Raw genomic sequence first — 23,081 nt, 5'->3', positions numbered from 1 at the left:
AAATATACAAAGAAAGAATAGATTTTTTTTAAGTGATCTATAGGATTCGTAAGAAAAAGTAAGAACACTATACCAAAATGCAGCCTTCACCTCCAAGCAATGATACCCTGGTGCATTGTACAGAAATATTTTTAAATGTACATTTAGAATGCTGCTTTTGAAATACAGCTTTTTTTTCTCCTCCAAAATAATCAGTTGCCTTTGAATAAACACGCAAGAATGGGGGGGAGGGGGGGGGAATCCATAAAGGTTTATATAAAAGCCTAAATAAATTTCACTTTAAAGTAAATTGCACAGAAAAGGCATGTGAACAAAGCACTCCCCAAACAACCCCTTTCCATATTGAAAAATGAGAAGAAAATGATTTCAATATATCATTTGTGTCTGTAGCAACAATGATAATGAAAAGGTGCTTGAAGCATCTTTTGACTCCAATCAAACACTTCTGAATAATCCCCAGACAATACCACCACTAGAACCACCATATTCTTAAGGTTTACAGAAACATAAATGCTACACAGTCCTAATCATGTTTTTCCAAAGGTCCAGGTTTATGGATTACAAATGTTACTGATGACTCATTGGTCTGTAATGAAAAAGTGGATTTCCTTGTCCATAAACTGTTTGCAGCTGTACTGCCCCATTGGGTTTTTAAAAAATGACACACTAACAAGATAGTAGTTTCACAAAGACGAACCAAAAAGACATAAGACAATCAAATCTCCTGTAGACATGATAACCCCCCCATGCATTTTAAAGAGCTATCTTATGCAAGGAATATTCAGAGGTGTTTTTTGTCAGTTCCTTCCTTTGAAATATAGTCTAGACCAGAGGTCTCCGAACTAAGACCTGGGGAGCCCTCCAAGGTCATTTACCTCCATTTACTCCTGCCCTAAACTTTAGGCTTAGAGACACCCTTCTGAAACTACTTGAAGAAACACAACAGCAACAATCTTAATTAACATGACTATCTCATCAGCCAAAAGCAAGCCCACAATTCCCATTGAAATACTGCTATGTTTATATTGGTTAAAATTGTTCTTTGTTTAAATATTGTATTGTTCTTTATTTTTTCTTTTCTTTTTTGCACTACAAATAAGATATGTACAGTGGGCACAGAAGTTAATTCATGTTTTTCCCCCACTATAGTCCAGCCCTCTAACAGTCTGAGGGACCATGAACCAACTCTCTGTTTAAAAAGCTTGAGGGCCCCTGGCCAACAGCATATGGGTTCATTGGTTGACTCTCATTCAAGGACTAACCAATGTTAACCATGCTTAGCTTCCAAGATCAGAAAGGATCTGACGACTTCAGGGTAATTATGTTGGAGTGAAGGCACTTCTCTATAGAGAAGAAAATGAGGATTTTTTTCTTACATGATTAATGTATTGTCATGTAGGATGGAATTGTGATATCTGTACGGAAGGAATTTGAGGTCTCATCTACACTGGTCAGTTGAGCAGCCTTGGTTGCATCACGTTCGTGTTGAATCCAAGACCATTGTTTATATGGTCAGGGAGAGCAGCTGTGTCACCATAAGCAATTCTCTTAGCTGGCCAAAGAGCTCCATGCAAACTCTTGAACAGCATAAGTGGCTCTGCAGATGTTAGAATGGGGAACCCAAATGATACCCCTCCTCCTTCCAGGTCACACAGGTGCTCCGTTCTGACATTGGTAGAGGCGTCTGCCTGATCACTAAGAAAGAGGAGAGACTTCCTGATCGCACAAGTGCCTCTGCCAATGTCAAAATGGGACATTCATGTGATCAGAATGAAGGAGGGGAGTTCCACAGATTGGGAGTAGTCATTGAGAAGTCACTGAAAAGAGGTGAACTGACTCTCCGGAAAGCCTCTTGGGGTGGCAATTTATCTTTTAAATCTTCACTGTGCTGTGTAACATTTTAGGTGAATGTACAGAAAGTTTCCACACATATTAATTCTTTACAATAAAGTGTTGAAAAAAATCTTTTTTAAAACAGGAAAAAGGAAGATGCTCTAACAACTTTTGACATCCTTTCTCATTTCTTTCTCGTACTTCTTTCCACACTGGGACTCAGATGTTTCTAATGCTGTAACCATGAACTTTGCTCTTCATTACTTACCAGCTATTCTTACTATCCTGCATGTGCATCTGTGAGGTCAAAGATACCATCTACATTCCCCATATCCTTATTCTTAGTGCAAGTACTGCAGTTGGCGCTAATTGCTGTGAAACACTGTTCAAGAAAGAGTAACCTTTCCAATAAAAATTTCAAGGCTACAGTATTTACCCTATATTTATGTGTGAAGATCCCTTTACAACTTGGCTTACCAGCAATTTATCTGCTTAAAATATATATATACAAAAGAATCGGACTGTGAAGGTGCTCTCTTTATAGGCATCACAAGTATCTGTAATTGGACTTGGGGCATCAGGGGAAGGAAAGAGTGAAGGAAATAAAATTAGAAGAAATTGTGCTTTGAATGCTTTGAAATGATGAACTGCAAACAAAAATGAAATAAATGCAAAATATAGGCAAGCAGTGGTAAGAATTTGTGTGGGTTCCTTAGCACAACTATATAAAGGACTAGTATAGAAAAACACACATGCATTTTCTTTATAAAGGAGTGAAGCTAGCTAAATCCCAGACTTAACACAACAATATTTTGATGGTTACAAGGAAAGGTGGATAAAGCAATTTATTTTTAACATGATCCTTCATGGATATCAATCCACTTCCTCAGATTCACTAACTGAGTTGGAAGTACAGCCACAAGCATATTGGAGCTGCAAGAAGTAGAGTCAGAATGTAATGGGATACATTAATGCAAATTGTAACCCAAAAGTAAGCTTTCAAATGGTTATGTGATATAATACAGGTCTGTTAAGCAGATGAGAATGCAAAACTCAAAACAATATTAAGGAAGTCAATATGTAAAATGATACTGAGGAAATGAGTGAGATTTAAGGCTATTTAGACAATACCAGAGATACCAGAGGCAATGCCCAAGAAAAATGTGAAAATAATGCTAAAGAAAATCAGTTTCCTGGAGCTGGAAAGGTTTTCTGAGAATTTGCACGTACATGAGCAGTTGTTAGGATCTAACATGAATAGTAACAATTATCTCATTTCATATCTCTGTTGATGGTCTGGAATTTATAAATATATCCTAACTTCACATTGTTTGGCATGGGGGCATCCAGCCAACTACTGAGATTTCCTTTCACCATTCAGTTGTACAGGGTTAGTCAAAATGAATAGGCCAAAATGAATAGGAAATTGTAGCCGAATTGGCCTATTCATTTTGACTAACCCTGTATTTCAGTTGTGAAACTGTACAATCCACACTTCTGACTGTAATTTAACCTAATAACTCAATAAGCATTTCTTGCCCCTATCTTGTGCCTTACAACTGCTACTAATTCTCCTCTATATCAGTACAAGACCTACAAAAAAAAAAAACCCCTGTGCAATGTCACCATATAAAAATCACCTAAATCATAATACTTCTGTGACTCTGACAAGATATGTAGACTAGGCGCTAAACTATTTGCTGTGTGATCTCTGGGTGGCAATCTAGGCAGTGGCATCACTAGGGCAGGATTGGTATCACCTGATGTGGGAATTCACGGTATAGTACCAACAACGTGGATGGCACCTCACTGAGCAAAACAATAAAAGAGACAACCAAATATACCAAAGGCATATAGTCTAATTGTGGTGAGCAGCAGTTCAATTCAACACAGCTAGAGAGTCCTGAATTGAGAAATGACAAAGAAATGCCATGGAGCAGGTGCTGAAGTTTAAATGCAAACTGTTCCTGTAATAAAAAGTCAAATGGCACACCATCTGCAAATTAGGTCTAGAACTCAAACAATGGGAAATTTTGGTTTGAGGGGAACTTGGAAAGGAAATGAATTATGACAGGGCAAAAATTAGATAACCTCTCTGTTCCATTAATTCTCTTCACTAAATCTCCATACCACCTCCACATAAAAGGCAAAAATTCAATGCCCAAATACAACAATACATCCATACTAACAAAAATTAAACAACTCAACATATAAATACGAATTATAACTTAACAAATTAAAATTAAATAAAAAACGCAACCTGTTATAACAGACATAAGACAAAACATGGACAATTAATGAAAGTCTTCAAAGTCAACCATATAGTTTGGGAGCTTAAACCAATTAATTTCCCAGACATTTTGCTAACATTGTTTGCCATCAGACCAACTTCAACTTATGGGGACCCTTATGAATGAGAGGCCTCCAAGAGTCCAGACCATCACATGCTCTGCTCAGCTCTTGCAAACTCAGGGATGTGGTGTCCTTGACTGAATGAATCCGAATGTATCTCCTTCTACGTTCCACCTCGGAGTTTAAGATATTCTGGGAAGGCCCTGCTCTCGGTCCCGCCTCTGTCTCAAACACGTTTGGCGGGGACAAGGGACAGGGCCTTCTCGGTGGTGGCCCCCCACCCATGGAATTCACTTCCCAGGGGAATTAGGTCATAATCATCCCTCCTCACTTTTAGAAAGAAGGTAAAAACGTGGATGTGGGACCAGGCCTTCGGGCAATTAGGTTGAAAGGACAATTGACAATGTTGACCATGGCTTGGAAGTGGGTTATGGATAAGTCAAATGGAGTACTCAGTCATAGCATACGGCTAGATAAATAACCACCAGACTGGTAATAGCTCAGTGGACTGTAAGTATATTGCTTTAATTTTTATGTCTTAATGTCTATGCTTTTAACTGTTATAATTGCTGTTTTGTATTTTATTATGCGGCATCAAATTGTTGCCAATTGGAAGCTGCCCTGAGTCCCCCAAGGGGTTGAGAAGGGCGGAGTAAAATGTTTGAAATAAATAAATAGATAAAATACTTGTAATTAGACTTCTTCTTTTGATACTGCCTTCCACTTTACCAAGCAATATTCTTCTTTCGGTGAATCACATTATCTCATGATATATCCAAAATACAATAGCTCAGATTAATCATCTTGGCTTCTACTGAAAGTTGACATTTGGTTTGCTGTAGAATCTATTAGTCTTTTTAGCAGTCCATGATATCCATAGAATTCTCCTTCTGTACTATACTTCAAATGACTTTATATCCTTCCCGTCAGCTTTCTTCAACTGCCCAATTTTCACACCCATATATAGACATATTATAACATAGATTGTTCTGACCTTTAAAGTTGAGGGTCTTATCTAGTGTTTTCATAGCTGCCCTTCCAAATTTTAGCCTTCTGATTCTGTGGGCTCAACTGAAATCATTTTAACTTTCTCTACCTCATGTCTTTCCCTCAAGATGTATAAAATGATCAAAATTAGAATCAAACTACCAGTAAGATTTAAAACCATTTCTAGTCTGGTACCTTCCATGCTATCTTTTCACAGGTAGGCAAAGACCTTTTCTTATTATAGCCTGTGAAGACTGAAAATCCAAGAGAGCTCATCTTGCATAATATACTGTAATATCTCCCACCTAGAATACTGTGTCCAGTTCTGGGAACCGAAATTCAAAAAATATTGACAAGCTGGAATGTGTCCAGAGAAAGGCAACCGAAATGATCAAAGGTTTGATTGTAGTGAGAAGCATTGTAGTGAGTTGTGTATGTGTAGCTTGAAGAAGAGAAAGCTGAGAAGGGACAAGATGGCCATGTTTAAATATTTGCAAGAATGACACATTGACGAGTAGAGAGCTAATTTTCTGCTGCTCTGGAGACCAGGACACCGAGCAATCGATTCAAATTGTAGGAAAAAATTCCACCTAAACAGTAGGAAGAACCTCCTCATGGTAAGAGCTGTCCGGCAATGAAATGTGGTGCCTCAGAGCATAGCATGGTGGAGTCTCCTTGTCTGGAAATTTTTAAGCAGAGGCTGGGTGTGCTTTGGTTGTGTTGGGTGTGCTTTGGTTGTGTTTTCCTGCATGGCATGGGGTTGGACTGGGTGGCTCTTGTGGTTTCCTCCCACTCTAGGATTCTATGACTGTGTCCGTTTTAATATGTATGGATTTTTAATTTTACATTTTAAACTTTTGCATGAGGTTAATTTTTAGCTACGTTTGTTTTAACTTTTCTAAGTGGCTTCAGTCCTGGACTGGGGAAAGGACAGGACTTTATCATTGTCATATTCACCACCAACAAGAAGAAAAGCAGCAATGCCTTTGATTCTGTAAAATCTTTTTTTTCTGAAATGTTTTCCTTTCATTGTCTCTTTCGGGTGAGGCAGTCAAGCTTGCCCATCTAACAGATAAACTTTGCATCTGGAAACTTGAGTAGCTCCCAGGAGAAATATCTTGCTTATTTAAATGTACTAGAAAACAAGACAACATCTATAGTGATTATAGATTTTTCTTCTTCTTGACAGCTCTTCTAATGTGTGTACATTCTCAGAACAAAAGATGGAAATTCAACTCCCATCATTTTCTCATTTTAGATATGATTGGATAATCACCCAAGATTTAGTAAATCAAGTGGAAGCAACTAGAAAAGAACAAGGCCCTTAAATTCTTCAGTTTTCAGCTGCATTATATTTAAGTGTAAGACCAAGCATTTCATCGGTATGAAGTATGACACACTTCCCAAGACAATCAAAAGACCTTTTCTTTTGAATTTCCCTTATCACTTTTGTTTATCAGACTCCTGTTTGCTTCATGGAGAACCGGGTAGTTTTTATTATTTAGTGGAAACCAGATGCTGCTTAAACATGCCTCTGAATAAACTCAGTCAGGGGGAAAATAGTTCGATATTTGTTCACCCACATTTTTTATAATAATAATAAAAAAAACCACTTGTCGTAGAATCATAGCTCTGTCAATACCTAGACTCATATTTCCCATTATTGTAACATTTAAGAATCCATCTGAAGACTGACATTTATGAAGCCAGATAAGCATTTTGGAGTCACAGAGTGTGCAATGTTATACCAGGTGATAACCTAATAGATAACCCAGATGGATAACTAGCCAGATGGCCTTTTCTCTGGCTATACCATGAGATAAACAACTCACTGCAGATCTTGTACCAAACTGTGACATGACAGTCAAAAGCGATTGAGGAATTAGGAGCCACTCCAAGGCAGCCTGTGGAAAGGCCACTTCATCTGTGAGAGATCCACAAATAAAATAAGAGCAAACAAAACAGAAGAAGGGACTATCACATCCACCCACATTGATATATACTAGTGAAGGGCAAGCAATCATAAGTAAATGTGAGGTTCAAGAGTATATAAATGAAGTAGGAATTGTTTTCTCACTGGGTCAAACTGGCAGTGAAGTGGAAAGAGTTATCTCAAGGATACAGAGATTTTCATCATTCCACCTAAAATCTTGAGGTTGGCTACATAAACATGCGCTTTCAGCTTGATGATGTGATGATTAATTTCCACAAATCCTTTCTGTCAAACCTTAATATGCCTCTGCATGACAATTTTGCATGGTCCTATTTTGACACAACGTTGGAAAGTCAATCCAGCCACACTTTGATGGATGTGGCTGAAAACACAGAAGAAGTAGTCCAGAGCCTAGGGGATGTGGCTGCTGTTGACAGACCTTCCACATCTGAGGACATAAATGAGCCAAATTTTTAACAATCACAGACCTTCTGAAGAAGGAGGGAGATATGGAAGTAGGTCCTTTCCATCAGTTCTGTGGGAGCAACCCCATTCGGTTTTTCTTCTTGATGCTTCCCATTCCAGTTCGTTAGAAGAACAACTTGTAACTTTTGAAAACTGACACCTGAATGTGCTTGCTTTCTTCTGCTCTTTTCATCCTTCCCCAAATGCCACCCCCTTTTCTGTCTTTTCAATTATAAGATTGTTAGCCAAGACAGTCTTGTTCCGTACTGATCCTTAAATTGACATAGGAACTGTTTCAGCTGAAGAGCTGGATAAAACTACTTTAACTGTCCAAATCTATGTATATGTGCTGAGAAGTAAATCTCTGAGAGTTCACTGGAGCTAATTCTTGGGTAAGTGAGTACTAAATTGGAGCTTTAAAGTACAAGGAAATTTAGGGGAAAAAGAGACCCCCATTGTACAAGATATCATGGCTGGTGACCAGGAGATTGTACTGTGTTGCATGACTTAATGAATAACAACCAGATTATATAATTCAAGCTCTCTGAAACATTTTATTCTTCTGCATTCAAACTAAAAAGAGATTTAGATGGTTCTCTTTCGTCAGGTTAGTTTTGTAACATTTTATTCATTTTAAAGCAGTGTGGACCACAAAAGAAACCTGAGCAATTGCATCCTCTTTTCTAAGTCAGGTGCACAAAACCCAAGCCTATTTTGCACATGCCTTTCTTGCTCCCTGGCAGTTAAAAAAAGTAACAGAATTCAATCAAATGACCAATGAGTTGGTGTCCTGGTGTAATATCCCAAATTTGCTGCCTAATCAGATGTTGGCATCCAATAAATTAGGAGCCCCAGATAGCGCAATGGGTGCTGGCAGGACTGCTGACCGATAGGTCAGCGGTTTGAATCCGTGGAGAGTAGGTTGAACTCCCTATGTCAGCTTCAGCTCTCCATGCAGGGACATGAAAGAAGCCTCCCACAAGGATGGTAAAACATCCAACATCTGGGTGTCCCCTAGGCAACATCCTTGCAGACAGCCAATTCTCTCACACCAGAAGTGACTTGCAGTTTCTCAAGTCATTCCTGACACACACAAAAAATCCAATAAATTCATACCTATCCCCTCCCCCCCACCCCCAATTCTGCTTGGAGAAATATTTATGCTTCAGTTAGGATAACTGGCATGTTCTTTGGGATATGCAGGCAAAACATTTGGAAGATAACTTGACACTGCTGTGCTGTAACCAGTAGCAACTGGATGCTCCCATGTCAGTGAGCCCATGAATCTGCTCCAGGTTTTAGTCCAACCTTTAAAGAAGCTAAGTTGTTAAACTCTTTCTCGAAGACGTTCAGAACCTCAATAGTTTAGACTAAAACTCAGATTCACCTGATATGGAATCTACTAACTATCATTTTGTTGTTAACTGCTATCAAGTCCAACTTTGACCTATGATTACCCAAATCACCCTATAATCAATAGGTCTTCTCGGGTCTTGCAGTCTCAGGGCCATGTTTTCCTTCATTAAATGAATAACACACATTAGTAATGCAGTTTTCTTCTTTTCCTATTGCCTTCTACTTGCCAAGTATTATTATCATTTCTAATGAATCACATCTTCCTGTGATATGGCCAAAATAAAAGTCTGAATTTAGTTGTGTTGGTTTCTAGAAAGGTTCAGGCATGATCTGCTCTAGACAAACATTTATTTGTCTTTTTAGTCATCCACAGTAGCCAGAAAACTCTTCTGTGTGTGCAGGCATTCTTTAGGAGTTGAGCAAATTTGCTCAACAGATGGAATATGAGCTATATTTTGTTCACACACTACAAACAGATCTAAACTGATGTTCCGTATCACTGAAATGTACTACAAGTACCATGTGCTTTACAAACATGAGATATGCTCTTTACAATGAGAACATGCCCAGACTATGTAATAAAAATAATAGGCTTGGACTGCAAAGCTTTCCGGGATGAACCTCAACAAGGAGTAGATCTTCCATACACTATTTGTTGCATTTAACATAGATGTATTAGCTGCATGTTTTTCCCCCTTTCCACATAAATTTTGAATATCCAAAACAGAAGAGTTACTTAGGGAAAATGTTGATGCTGATCTCCTTGCTAGGCAATATTGTTGTTTGCAACCTTAGTAGTGCAGGTAGTTTAGTATCTACTGTATAATAAGCCCTGAGTAAATCTATCTTTGAGTCCCCCCAGGGGTGAGGAAGGCGGTATATAAATACTGTAAATAAATAAATAAATCTAGGCACAGATTGATATGCATAAGGCAAAGATGAGTAAGGGAACAGGCTGTTTTGTTTTGTCAGCTTAACATCCTTCAGAGGTGTTATTATTATTATATCCCTGACCACTAGCTATGTTGGTTGTGGGGTTTAGGTTTGTTATAGTTTATGCACCGGATCCAATTGTTAGAACCCACTAAAGTGAATGCATTAAATGCATTGGACTTAATAAGTGATGACTTGTTGTCTAGCAATTAATTAAGTGGGTCTGCCCTAGTTGGCAATTGGATATAGCTGCTCTTCCTCTAAAGCAGTGTTGCTCAACCTGGGGGTTAGGACCCCTAGAGAGGCTGCAAAGGGGTTTCAGAGGGGTCACCAAAGGCCATCAGAAAACATATATTTCCAATGGTTTTAGGAACCCCTTTGGCAGAAAAGGTGAAAGATCTCTCTACCTGTCCTTCTCTTTCTTTTGGAAACAGATAGTGAATCCTCCCATCAAAAGCCCTCCTCCGCTGTGATTGGCTGGCCTCTCAGCCAAAGTGAGAGCTGTGTCTGAGACTCCAAGCAGGGATGGGAGAGCAGGCGTGCTTGGTGCATGGCTGTGTGGTGCGAAAGTGCTGGCAAGGGAGAGAGTGTGAGGCTGGAGAGAGGCTTGCACCAGCAAATCCCTTCAAGGCATGGGGGTTCTGTGTGGGAAGTTTGACCCAATTCTATCATTGGTGGGATTCAGAATGCTCTTTGATTGTAGGTGAGCTATAAATCCCAGCAACTACAACTCCCAAATGTCAAGATCTATTTTCCCCAAACTCCACCAGTGTTAACATTTGGGCATAATGAGTATTCATGCCAAGTTTGGTCCAGATCGATCATTGTTTGAGTTCACAGTGCTCTCTGGATGTAGGTGAATGACAACTCCAAAACTCAAGGTCAATGCCCACCAAACCCTTACAGTATTTTCCGTTGGTCATGGGAGTTCTGTGTGCCAAGTTTGATTCAGTTCCATCATTGGTGGAGTTCCAAATGCTCTTTGATTGTAGGTGAACTATAAATCCCAGCAACTACATCTCCCAAATGACAAAATCACCCCCCCCCCCCAATCAGTTTTCAAATTAGGGCGTATCAAGTATTTGTTCCTAATTTGGTCCAGTGAATGAAAATACATCCTGCATATCAGATATTTATATTATGATTCATAGCAGTAGCAAAATTACTGTTATGAAGTAGCAACAAAAATAATGTTATTGTTGGGGGTCACCACAAAATAAGAAACTGTATTAAGGGGTCGTGGCATTAGGAAGGTTGAGAAACACTGTTCTAAGTATGTAGCCCATGCTCAGGATCCTATACACTTTGAGGTCTCCAAATAAAACCCAATATTGGATCATTCACTATAAATAAAATTCAGCAATGCATCAATGATCTATAACAGCCACAACATTACCAAAGAGGAGTAAGGAAGTGGAAAATTACAAGTTATTTGACTGCATCTTTCCTTGGTATCTCAATAGAGGCCCTACTGAGGGTAAGTATTGTACTGAGCAAAAATGTTGTACAAATTCAGCAGCTTTCAGCTGCAACAAATGAAAGGAACGATGTGACAACACTGACAAAGCCAATCTAATCACTTTCAAGGTTTGTTTTGTTGTTTTTAATTCACCATTATCAAAAGAACTGGTTGGTCATCATCTCCCACATTTCACCACAAATAGTGTCATTAAATTTCTTAAACACTTCTGCACATCCCTAATCCTTTTGCACCAACACCTCTTTTAAGAAAAATCACTGTGCTCCACAGTGTCTGAATTATATTTCATTTTGAGAACAGGAAGTAAAGGGATTAAAGTTGAGGATTAAAACACTTACTCTTTACAGCATTTTTGTGAAGAATAGCTTCTTAGTTGCTATGGGCACAGCTCAGTGACCCTTAGCCTCCAAATGCAATTCCTCTTGCATTAATGAAATATTTCAATTGGACTCCATTGAAAACAAATGAGTGGAGATGTATTTAAAATTCAAGTGCGTGCAAAGTAAGAAAACAGATTACTTCTGTTGTCTTCTTGCTTCTCTCTTTTTTACAATGAAATGTCAAATGTAATTTGAAAAAAAGGACATTTAAAAACTACCGCAGAATGTTGGAAAGCCCACCTTGGAAATATAAAGAAATGATACAATTGAAAAATACTTTGAGACTGATGTTCAGAAGGAATACGCTCTAGAGCACCAAAAAAAATTGCCATATTGTCAAATACTTATAAAGTGTGAAATGTATTTTTTCTGTTCTTGTGCCTCATCTTTATTATATCAATCAACTGTAATCAACAACAAAGGCTTGAATTCTATTGTTAGTCCCAACAAGTGTAGACCTGTTAAAACATTTATTTATTTTCTTACTTACTTATAGGATTTATATCCTAATTTTCTCTCAGAAATTAGATTTATACTTATTGTTCAACAATGATTGTTTTATTTATTTCTTGTCAAAAGCATTGCATAAAATAGTTTATCTAAAACTGATAGTTTATCTAAAACTGATAAAATAATGGGGATCACAAGCTGCTAGATAGTCTTAGACCAAAAATGGGCAACAGCGACCCAAAATCTTGCCCTCATACTTTACTATTGTTCTGTACCCAAAGTTATAATATATCTTATATTGCCTTCCATCTCTACTGTTGCCATATGACCTACGCAGCCCTATCCTCATAACTGTTTTTGCACCAGTCCCACTCAGAAATTGATTATCATCACAGGCTCATTGGTTGTTGGTTTGGTGCTTGCTCATATGTTTTGTTATAATGTTGTTGTTTCATTCTGTTTTATGCTGTTGTTTATATATTTTAATGTATTATATTTTAACTATGTTGATCGGGCTCATCCCCATGTAAGCTGCCCTAAGTCCCTTTGGGGAGATGGAGGCGGGGCACAAAAATAAAGTTGTTGTTGTTGTTCTGTGCGTGAGTTAGGGCATTGTGGACAAGCATACAGATGCAAAGTTGTTTGTTCTGCTCCACCATCGCATAAGGTGGAGGATTCTTCTAGGCAGTGCCATTTTGCCAGGTTGTCTTTTGATCTGCCAGTAAAAGCATTGCTTTACTACAACAATTAATTAAAAGGTCATATTCTAGTTGGGTTACCAATAGGATTCCAACCAATGTGTCTGCCTTGGAGTCTTAGCTCCAAGATCAAACCAAGGCGCCCATTGTATTTGGCATACTATTAAACATGCACCCAGTGTTCCTTTTAAAAAGTATTGATTTCTATGTATCCATATCTTTGAAGCATTCAGTCACTAGCATTCAGTCACTAGGTAGCAGACTTCCCTGCATGGGAAATTAACTGGTCTATTCTACCTACCAGTAACTTTGGATATTCCACCTCAAGAGTAATTTGAAAGGTATTTTTCTAATGTTTTTTAAAGTATTTGTACCATAAAACTACACAATGCAATTTTGTATCATAGATCTATGCAGTTATTTGCTTTGTCTACCCAATTTCCTTGGTTCCATTGAAAGCTTGATGCTTTAACAGAAGGTTCCACCATTCAAACAAAGTGCTACAGCCATCTTAAAAAACAAAGAAGCATCTTAGCTGCTTAACTCAAAGGATTAAGAAAGTCCCATGCTTTTAAATCCATATGTCTGTTCTCTTTCTCAAAACTGCATGCACAACACACTGTCCCATTCCAGAGACAGTCCAATTCCAGCTTGCTTTTCTCTTAACACATGACACAACTCTACTTTAGAAGTCTTTCTTATAGTCAATTGCTTCTCCAAGGAGAGAAACAGAAGTCTTTTCTCTTTTACAAAAAGCACTTTGATGATGATGCTCCTGCTGATAAAATCCCAAAAGGGAATAAAAAGGGCAGCCTTCTTTTTGCTCCTCTCTCCAGTGTCACTGAAATCAGCAGCAGCAAATGCTCAGTTGGTGCTTTCTGCATGGAGAGCAGCTCTTGGGAGCAAATAAAATAAAATAAAATAAAAATATCACTCTTTCCCCACATGCCAGAAGGTTAGTCCAACAACAGTATACGGGGGGGGGGGGGGGGGGGGAGCAATGCAAGTTCTAACCCAACAAGCCTAAAACTGCAAGTTTTGTTGATGACAAAACATGATATTTTTAAAAACAAAACACCATTTGTATTGATGAAAGATTTGTGATAATGATGGAAGAGGAAACTCTTAGCAGTCAATCAGCTGCATATCTATGAAGTCCTAAAGAAAGAATCACTGCTTTTTTCTTTTCTCTTCTTTCGTGGTAGCTGCTTTATTTGACTTGTCAGCAAACCCAGGATTTGTAAACAAAATCATGATCTGTAGCTGTGGTTTGCATTTTAAAGTATACATCCACCCTATATTTGAAAATTGCAAAACATTTCTTCAAATAGTACTCCTTGTGACCAGCCATATTATCCAGCAATGATGAGAGCAACAGCAACAGGTGGGTGATGAAACCACTCTGAGTTTTAGTTCAGGCTTTAAAGGTCCTAATATACACAAAAATAACACTTCAGCTCTCTCTTTCTCTCTCTCTCTCTCTCTCTCTCTCACACACACACACACACACACACACACACTCTTGCTGAATGCTGCTGCATGCTTCTACCCCCTTGTCACTCTAAAATCCAATAGACAGAATTTCAGGGAGTTTGACACTTCCTTCTCCAATACTCTTACACTCAAATAGTGGCTGAGACTCTTTCATTCTCAAAAGCCTGGTTGTATTTGCCAGCATCTAAAAGAAATGGGTTTGTTTAGCCTGCAGAAGAGAAGGTTGAGAGGAGACATGGTAGCCATGTATAAATATGAGAAAGGGTGTCATAAGGAAGAGGGAGTAGGTGGCTTGTTTTCTGCTGCCCTGGAAACTAGAACTCGGAGCAATGGGTTCACATTACAGGAAAGAAGATTCCACCGGGAAATCATTAGGAAGAACTTCCTGATGAAAGAGATGTTCAACAGTGGTGTAGGCTCCTTCTTTGGAGGCTTTTAAGCAGAGGCCGGATGGCCAACTGTCAGGGATACTTTGGTTGTGCCTTTTCTGCATGGTGGGGGTTGGAATTGATGTTCCATGTAGTCTCTTCCAACTCTACTATTATATGACTCTATGATTCTAAAATTGGACCTATGTGGGAAAAACTGGGGGAAAGTAGGAAATAGAAAGAAGTGTTTGGAATGCAGAACAAGTAGCATACTGCACTACATTTTGTGGCAAGTTCCAGCAATACCCTTTGCCATCACATTTGCTCTGGGCATCACTAATGGCTGGGATCACTCTGTGCAGTAACGGAACGGAAAAGAGATTTAAAGATGGGCTCAAAGCCAACCTTCAAAACTGTGGCATAGACACAGAAAACTGGGATGCCCTGGCCTTTGAGCGCTCCAGTTGGATGTCATCTGTGACCAGCAGTGCTGTAGAATTTAAAGAGGCACAAATGGAGGGCGAAAGAGAGAAACATGCCAAGAGGAAGGCACGTCAAGCCAAGCCCAGCCGGGACTGCCTTCCACCTGGAAACCGATGCCCTCACTGTGAGAAAACATGCAAATCAAGAATAGGGCTCCACAGTCACCTAGGTACCTAGGACACCGCACATGGAAGACAATCTTACTTGGACAACGAGGAATCGCCTAAGAAAGTAAGTTAATCTCACATAACAGACTCATACACAGCATTGTAGCTAAAATGCCAGGAAATGTGACAAAAATCAACAGCTATTTTTTTTTTAAAAAAGACACAGCAGCAATTGAAAAAACAGTGCATATGTTAGTGCATGCAGATGAAACCACATGATTCAAAAAGCCATTGTAATTTGACACCTCTAATGACATGTATATTATTAGAAAATTCAAAGAAGTAAATTAGCAGAGAGTTTTAGGTATATAGATACTGAACAGGTATACTAGGCTTAGAAAAAGGGATATTGTTTATAAATAAAAATAATATGTATTGTCGAAGGCTTTCATGGCTGGAATCACTGGGTTGTGAGTTTTCCAGGTTGTATGGGCATGTTCCAGAAGCATCATCTCCTGACGTTTTGTCTGCATCTATGGCAGGCATCTCTGAGGATGCCTGCCATAGATGAAGGCAAAACGTTAGAAGGGAATGCTTCTGGAACATGGCCATATAGCCCTGAAAACTCACAACAACCCAGTAAAAATAATATATTTCTGCTGAAACAGTGCACAAAAGTTGTATAGACAAGTTATTTTGGTGGCATCCTCTTTGCGAGTATCGCCCAGTGCAGTTTGCACCCCTCTTCACCCACCCAGCAATGACACTGGCTACAAGAAACAATAGTGCCTATTATCTGGTCCCTGTCTGAATCAATGTTAAGCCAATAAGATTATTTGTTGATTTTTTAAAAAGCACTCTATGTTTGTCAGTTCATGAACACTAACACTGGCCAACACACATATTGGTGCCTCACATGTTACACCTGTCTCTGGGTATATTTGACCTGCGGATTCCAAAAATAGATTCACTTTTCTCCTACCAGCTCTAGGTTTTGAGATACAGAACATATGCCATATATCAGTTGCCATCTGCTTGCCCATAGAAAATAATGATTTTCTAAGAAACAAGAGCTGATGCGGTCTATTCAATGCAATTTTCTGAATCAGAGTCCCAAATTATTCTAGAAGCTGAGATCATGAAGAAGACTTCAAGAAAAAAATCGGTTCAGACGTATAACCAAAGTAAAGTGGTTGGGCACGAGAAGTAATCCCTTCATTTCACTATTGTTGACTATGAATAGCAGAGTCCCAATCCTTATATTTGTGACATGTACTAGATAATGTCTTTTCTCAATGTTTCCTCAATCAGCTTTTCTCTCGAATGCCACAATTTCAGAGCAAGTTCCCATGCACTGACCAACTGGAATGAGATCAGAGAAGGCATGGTCAGTTTGCCCTATTTCATTCACTCTGTCCTAAATACAGTATTTGTGTTAACCCAATTAGGGTAGACTTATTCAATCAATTGGATTTACCTAGGTGTTTACTCATTAAATCAAGAATTCAGTAGGCCTACTTTGTTTAAGACTACCCAACAGGAATGAACCCCCTGTCTTAAATATATGCAGTAAATAAAGAGGAATGCTAAAAAAAACAGGGGAATTCATGACATGAAACAATCAAGGCCAGCTAACACCTCCCAACAAAGGATTCCCCCAGGCAGGAAGCTTCTGTTGTAAGAGAATTGGCCATCTGCAAGGATGTTGCCCAGGGGATGCCCAAAAGTTTTGATGTTTTACCATCGTGTGGGAGGCTTCTCTCATGTTCCCACATGGGAAGCTATAGCTGAGACAGGAGCTCAGCCTGCTCCCTGGATTCAAACCATCAGCCTGTCGGTCAGCAGTCCTGCCAGCAAAAATGTTTAACCCACTGCCCCACCGGGGCTCCTACCTCTGAGGATGTCTGCCATTGATGTGGGTGAAATGTCAGGAGAGAATGCTTCTGAAACATGGCATTACAGCCCAGAAAACACACAGCAACCCATATGCATTCAATTTGGATCAGTTCTGTTTTCAAGTAAGTATATAATACCACAATCTGGATTGAGACAGCCATGGGTAGAAAGAATTAAACCATCCATTTTAAAAACTAAAGTTCACCCTCCCACTTGCAAAAGCCAAAGGGGGAAAGGAAATTCTCAACTGATTTTTTTCTCTTTTTTCAAACTATGATATGTGAAGACAGCATATGAATTAGGGCTTAGCCAGCTGCGGAGAGATTCCTATCACCTCATATTATGCACAGTGGCGCCAGTTTATATCAGAGTGCTGTATGCTTATTTAAGAGGTAAAAACTATTTACTGTAATTTGAAGTTTAGCTTCCTGGTTCAGAAGTTGACCATCTACTAGAGAACCCTTTGAATTAAAATAAATGTGGTGACTATTGTGGTTTTTAAACACGCAGATAGGTATGAGAGATTTTATACTGTCTGGAAATGATCATCTGACATGTATCTATATGAAAAGAGAGTGTTAACTCGCTGCCCTCTAAGGAAAAAGGTCACTAGTTTTTCAACACTCTCCCTGGATGTGGCATGCATTTAGAGCACAAGTAGTCAGTATGTACAGGATGTGGAGTTCACTCTAAATTACTACCAAAGTGATGTCTTGACTAAATTCCCTGGGGAAAAGCAAAATGCTATAATGATTCATTAGGATACTGGCAATATCAGTGTGACCACATGCTGACACAATTACTGAAATCCAGCTGTACTGGAATCAATAGGCATTCTGTCACTGTGGCCAGGATTTCTCAAGAGTTTAAACATAGGGTTCACACACACACACACACACACACACACACAGAGAGAGAGAGAGAGAGAGCACTCATGGTCAATATGAGCTTGGCATTTTGAATGGCAAGTGATAGCAAAGTAACAAAACGATGTTATTTAGTGTGCAGAGGGGAAGTTTTAAAAAGAGGATTAGAAGGCAGTCAAGCAGGACATATTAAACAAACCCATGACTAACCGGGCGTAACAGCAAAGGGTCTCATTCTATTCAACCAAACGGTTCCCTAGGGCTGGAACTATTACTTCACTGTGCTTTTATCACCTTGGAATTTTTATGGTTATTTTTTTTTTATGAATTCACATTTTTGTAAAGATTTTTTTTGACATTAAGCCAATTTTAACTTTTAATTAAAGTCATAAATAACCTTAATTCTGACTTTAAGGGTTTATTGTTTCTTACATTTTTATTATTATGCCAGGAAATATTTCAAATACCAACGCATGAAGTGAGCGAGTCTCATAAAGTTCCCAAAGATATTGGAAGTGGAATACAGCTCACAAACGTTATGACCTTACTTAGAGCATATTAGTGAACTCTTTTGATCTATACCCAAAATTCTTTCCTCCTCCCTTTGTTCACCAAATGTATTTCCAATTCAAATTGATAAATTACAAGGATACAAAGGTAAAGGAACAATAGAGCTAAATCCTGTTATTACGCATAACTAAGGAAGAAAAGTGGCTGTTACATTTATTTCATTTTCAGGGTTGGAGGTTATGGAACAATCAAGAATGAACAATAGACCATGAAAAATGCAATATAAAGAGCCAAATCATATACTGTAAAGAGATAATAAATGATTTTTTATATATCATGACACATTGTTTTACATTAACAGAAGGCAAGAAACGTTTAGTAAGATGTAGCTTTAGTGATTACCCCCCAATTGGAAGAAAGGAGCACCCGGTGACACAATGGGTTAAACGCTTGTGCCGACAGGACTGAAGACTGACAGTTCAAAGGCTCGAATCCGGGGAGAGTGCGGATAAGCTCCCTCTGTCAGCTCCAGCTTCCCATGTAGGGACATTAGAGAAGCCTCCCATGAGGATGGTAAAACATCAAAAACATCTGGCCATCCTCTGGGCAATGTACTTGCAGACAGCCAATTCTCTCACGTCAGAAGTGACTTGCAGTTTCTCAAGTCGCTCCTGACACAAAAAAGAAAACCATTTGGAAATACAGTAGAGTGTCGCTTATCTAATCTTTGCTCATCCAATGTTCTGTATTATCCAACACACTCTGCCTCCCACCCAAATCCACAGGTGTTTCAATATATTGCAATGTTTTGGTGCTAAATTCGTAAATACAGTAATTACTACATAACGTTAACATGTATTGAACTGCTTTTTCTGACAATTATGTTTTGATGCTTAATTAATAAAATCATAACGTAATTTGACATGTAAAAGGCTTTTCCTTAATCCCTCCTTATTATCCAACATTTTTGCTTATCCAACATTCTGCTGGCCCATTTATGTTGGATAAGTGAGACTTTACTGTGGACCTCATTTGAAATAGCAAGGGCAATTATATTGTGCATACCACTGGCCTGGGCAAACTTCAGCCCTCCGGGTCTTTTAGACTTCAACTCCCAAAATTCTTAACAGCCTCAGGCCGCTTCCTTTTCCTCCTCAGCCGCTTAAGCAGCTGAGGAGGAAAAGGAAAGGGCCTGAGGCTTTTAGGAATTGTGGGAGTTGAAGTCCAAAACACCTGGAGAGCCGAAATTTGCCCAGGTTTGATATAGCAGGATACAGTAGTACACAGACTTGTGGATAAAGTTTCTTGTTTCTAAGGTTTTTATATAAACAAAAGGAAATGTCATGGTATTTGCTGATATGATTTACAAAGAAAATTTAAAGTCAGAGATTTATTTAAGAATTCGGCACCAGATACACTCTGGTTTATTTAATCAACTTTTTACAAAAAAAAAACCAAAAAACAAAACCCCACAGTAGCTGCAATTCAGTGACAAAAGGCATGTCTCAAACCTACAACTGTTGATAGCCTCTATTAGCTAGATGGCATTGCCCCCCCCCCCCCCCCCCGAATGTGCAATGGGAAGTTGCTGCCAACTGTGAGAACAATAAGGTTGGACACTGTGAAAGCCACCCACTGCATGGCTATCAGTCTCTTTCCAGCAGATTCAAATCAAGGAAAAGTTTCATGAGAAGCACCACTCCTCTTAATCTTCCTCCACCAGCAGCAAGACTATCTCTCTAGGCAGGTAAACCAGGAAAGCCCAATTGGATGCCCCCTCCCCCCCCACAAGGGTTTTCCTCCAGGGGCAAACCAAGAATGGGCAACTTGGCAGTCCCTGAACAGACTCAGAAGTGGAGTGGGCAGATCAACAGACAACCAGGCAAAATGGCACTACCTAGAAGAATCCTCCACCTTGTGTGACTGTGAAGCAGAACAAACAACTCCACATCTGTATGCTTGCCTACAATGCCCTGCCTCATGCACAGAGGTAAACTTGTTTAAAGCTACAGACAATGTGATTGCTGTTGCCCGTTTTTGGTCTAAAATTATTTAGCTGCTTGTGCTTCCTCTATTTTAGCAGTTTTATACTGGTTTATTTATGAAATGTTTTGACACAAAATAAATAAATGACAAAAGGCCATGACAAACTCACTGATCAGCAGCAAGCAACATTTCCAAACTATATATATTTTTGTTGTTATTATTTTTTGTTTCTATTTTTTTCTTTAACTAATAATGTCAAGACGTTTTGGAACGTGGCTCAGAATCTTTTGCACATGTTTTAAACAGAAAAAAAACCCTAGAAACTTACAACATTTTCTATGTCTAAGTAAACTGTTTTCCTCAAAATGGCTCGACCTCATTTAAGCATTACGGTCACTTTCTGACTTTTTTTTCTGACCCTCTGGATAATAGTGCTGTGAAAAAAGTTACCTTTTTCCTGGCCTGCTGATCTTTGGAGGAATGGGCCTTTACATGCTTTCTTAAAGAACTTGGATCGGTGTATCGTTTGGTACATCCAGGAATCTGGCAAGCATAAGGTTTCTAGATAAACAAAAGGAAAATTGCTAAGTCACAAGATCTTTATTAAAAGATCATTCATGTTAGCTTGATATCAATAGCAGTACAATAACTATATAGAGCTTAATACCACAAGCAGAATGGCCATGTAATTTATCGAAGAGTTAAGAGAGAAAATAAAGCAGAGGGAAGGAAAAAATGAGAACATTTTGATTATTTTAAGCATGGAGATCTATGTTGAGATATGAAAAAAAGTTTTCTCATGTTTCTCTCAATGTGTGAGCAAGTCCATGAAAATAGTCATATCTTGGACATTGTATATGCTAACATCTCATTCATATGACACAAGTAAAATATTATTATTCAGTGTTAACTACCATAGTTCTGTATTATGGACTCCAACAATTTGCAGATTAAGGGACATGTAGCTTGAGTATCTTTTATCCAAAATGCTTAGGTTCACAAGAATTTTTGATTTCTTGCATTTTGAAATACCTACATAAGGTGAGATCTGGGAAATGGGATAAACATGAAATCCATTTATGTTTCATAAGCTCAACCTGTACTATATCTGTGTAGCGTGATAGAGTTCTGAGTAACTCCACCTGTGGCATCTGCACACCCATTTTCAGAGACTGAGACTTCAAAGGTAAACAGGTCCATGAACAAAGGTTTCAATGTGGATTGATTCGCATCACATGAGATTCCAGATAAACACAAAGGCTTTGTTCTTGCAGATTCCCACATTTCATAAAAAGATGCTCGAATATGGGGCTAAGTTAGTACATACACTGGGGTCATGGCTACTCAATATGGCTCCATTCACATGCTGGAGGCTTGCTTGGACAAAACTTCTGAATTGAGGCAATTTTGGAGCCAGATGAGATGTATATCCTTGGTAAAAATGAGAGGCAGAAACAGGAGGGACTGAATTTCACATATTGCTCAAATAAATTCTCATCTCTACTTGTACTTACAGTTATTTAACCCTCACAGAAACCTTTGCCATTGTCAGAAATTACATTTCTTTATTGGTTCAGGTAAAGAAGCTGTAGGAAAGTCCCAGACACAGAGATATAGAAATCTGCTTCGGAAAGAGAGAATGAAGGGGAGACGTTAGATGTTATAAGACAGAAAAGAAATAAAAGTAGAAAGCAATGCTCACATGCTAAAGCTTCAAATGCATTAAAGGTTTTGCAAAGAATGTTTAGACTTAATTTATTAAAATATTGTCAACTTTCTGTGAAACAACTACAACATGTGCAATTGTCCTTATATGATTTTAAAAAAAATATTAGACTTTGGGGGAATTACCTATGTTAAGCCATAATTCTGTGCCTTTCTTAGTATTACATTCAAATACAGAATAGGCACCATCTGCATAGAATAATAGAATCATAGAGTTGGAAGATACATAGCAAAGTCAAAACAGGATAGCAAAACACCTTGAAGACAATCTGATTCTTCTCTTACCGTGTCCAGGTGCGTCCTTTGGTGCTTGGCTCGGTCACTGGAATTACTGAATGCTTTTTGACAGCCTGGGTGCTGGCAAAGGTAAGGCTTTTCTCCGGTGTGGCTCCTTAAGTGAATCTTGAGATTTTCTAGTCTAGAAAAGGCCTTCTTGCAACCTTCAAACTGTGAAACAAAACAACATTTCTAAGATCACAGCACACAGTGGAGGTAGGGTGATATTTTCTTTCCTACCTTGCACACAGTTAGTTTTAAAGAAAACCTGTAGCATATGCAGATTTAATATGTAGGAGAGGAGTAGGATCAGATTTCTTTGTCCTAGAGATTAGGGTTATTTTAGAGCTTTATTTTTGACCTAAAATGCCCAGAATCCACCAGTCACCTGTGAGATTAAGAGTTGAAGTCCAAAAAAGGAACTTTCCCAAACTGCTGATTTTTTTATATTGTTACACCCACCTAAATTCATGAATAGAGGCCAGTGTGATTTGAGTGTTGGC

The 23,081-nt window shown here is 38.7% G+C and overlaps 1 protein-coding gene across 3 annotated transcripts in view; it reads right to left on the bottom strand.

Annotated features, from left to right (window-relative positions):
* GLIS3 (GLIS family zinc finger 3) overlaps positions 1-23,081 on the bottom strand; it is a 204,245-nt gene that overhangs the window by 53,720 nt on the left and 127,444 nt on the right. For all 3 annotated transcript variants that reach the window (XM_067464418.1, XM_060762272.2, XM_060762273.2), the window contains 2 exons: positions 22,588-22,749; positions 21,028-21,138 (listed from right to left, as the gene is read on the bottom strand). In XM_067464418.1, the coding sequence (XP_067320519.1) occupies positions 21,028-21,138; positions 22,588-22,749 (273 nt within the window). The remainder of the gene's footprint in view (positions 1-21,027; positions 21,139-22,587; positions 22,750-23,081) is intronic.

This window comes from Anolis sagrei, chromosome 2 (genome assembly GCF_037176765.1).
Source record: "Anolis sagrei isolate rAnoSag1 chromosome 2, rAnoSag1.mat, whole genome shotgun sequence".
Lineage (NCBI taxonomy): Eukaryota > Metazoa > Chordata > Lepidosauria > Squamata > Dactyloidae > Anolis > Anolis sagrei.
This window is presented reverse-complemented; position numbering and strand designations above follow the sequence as displayed.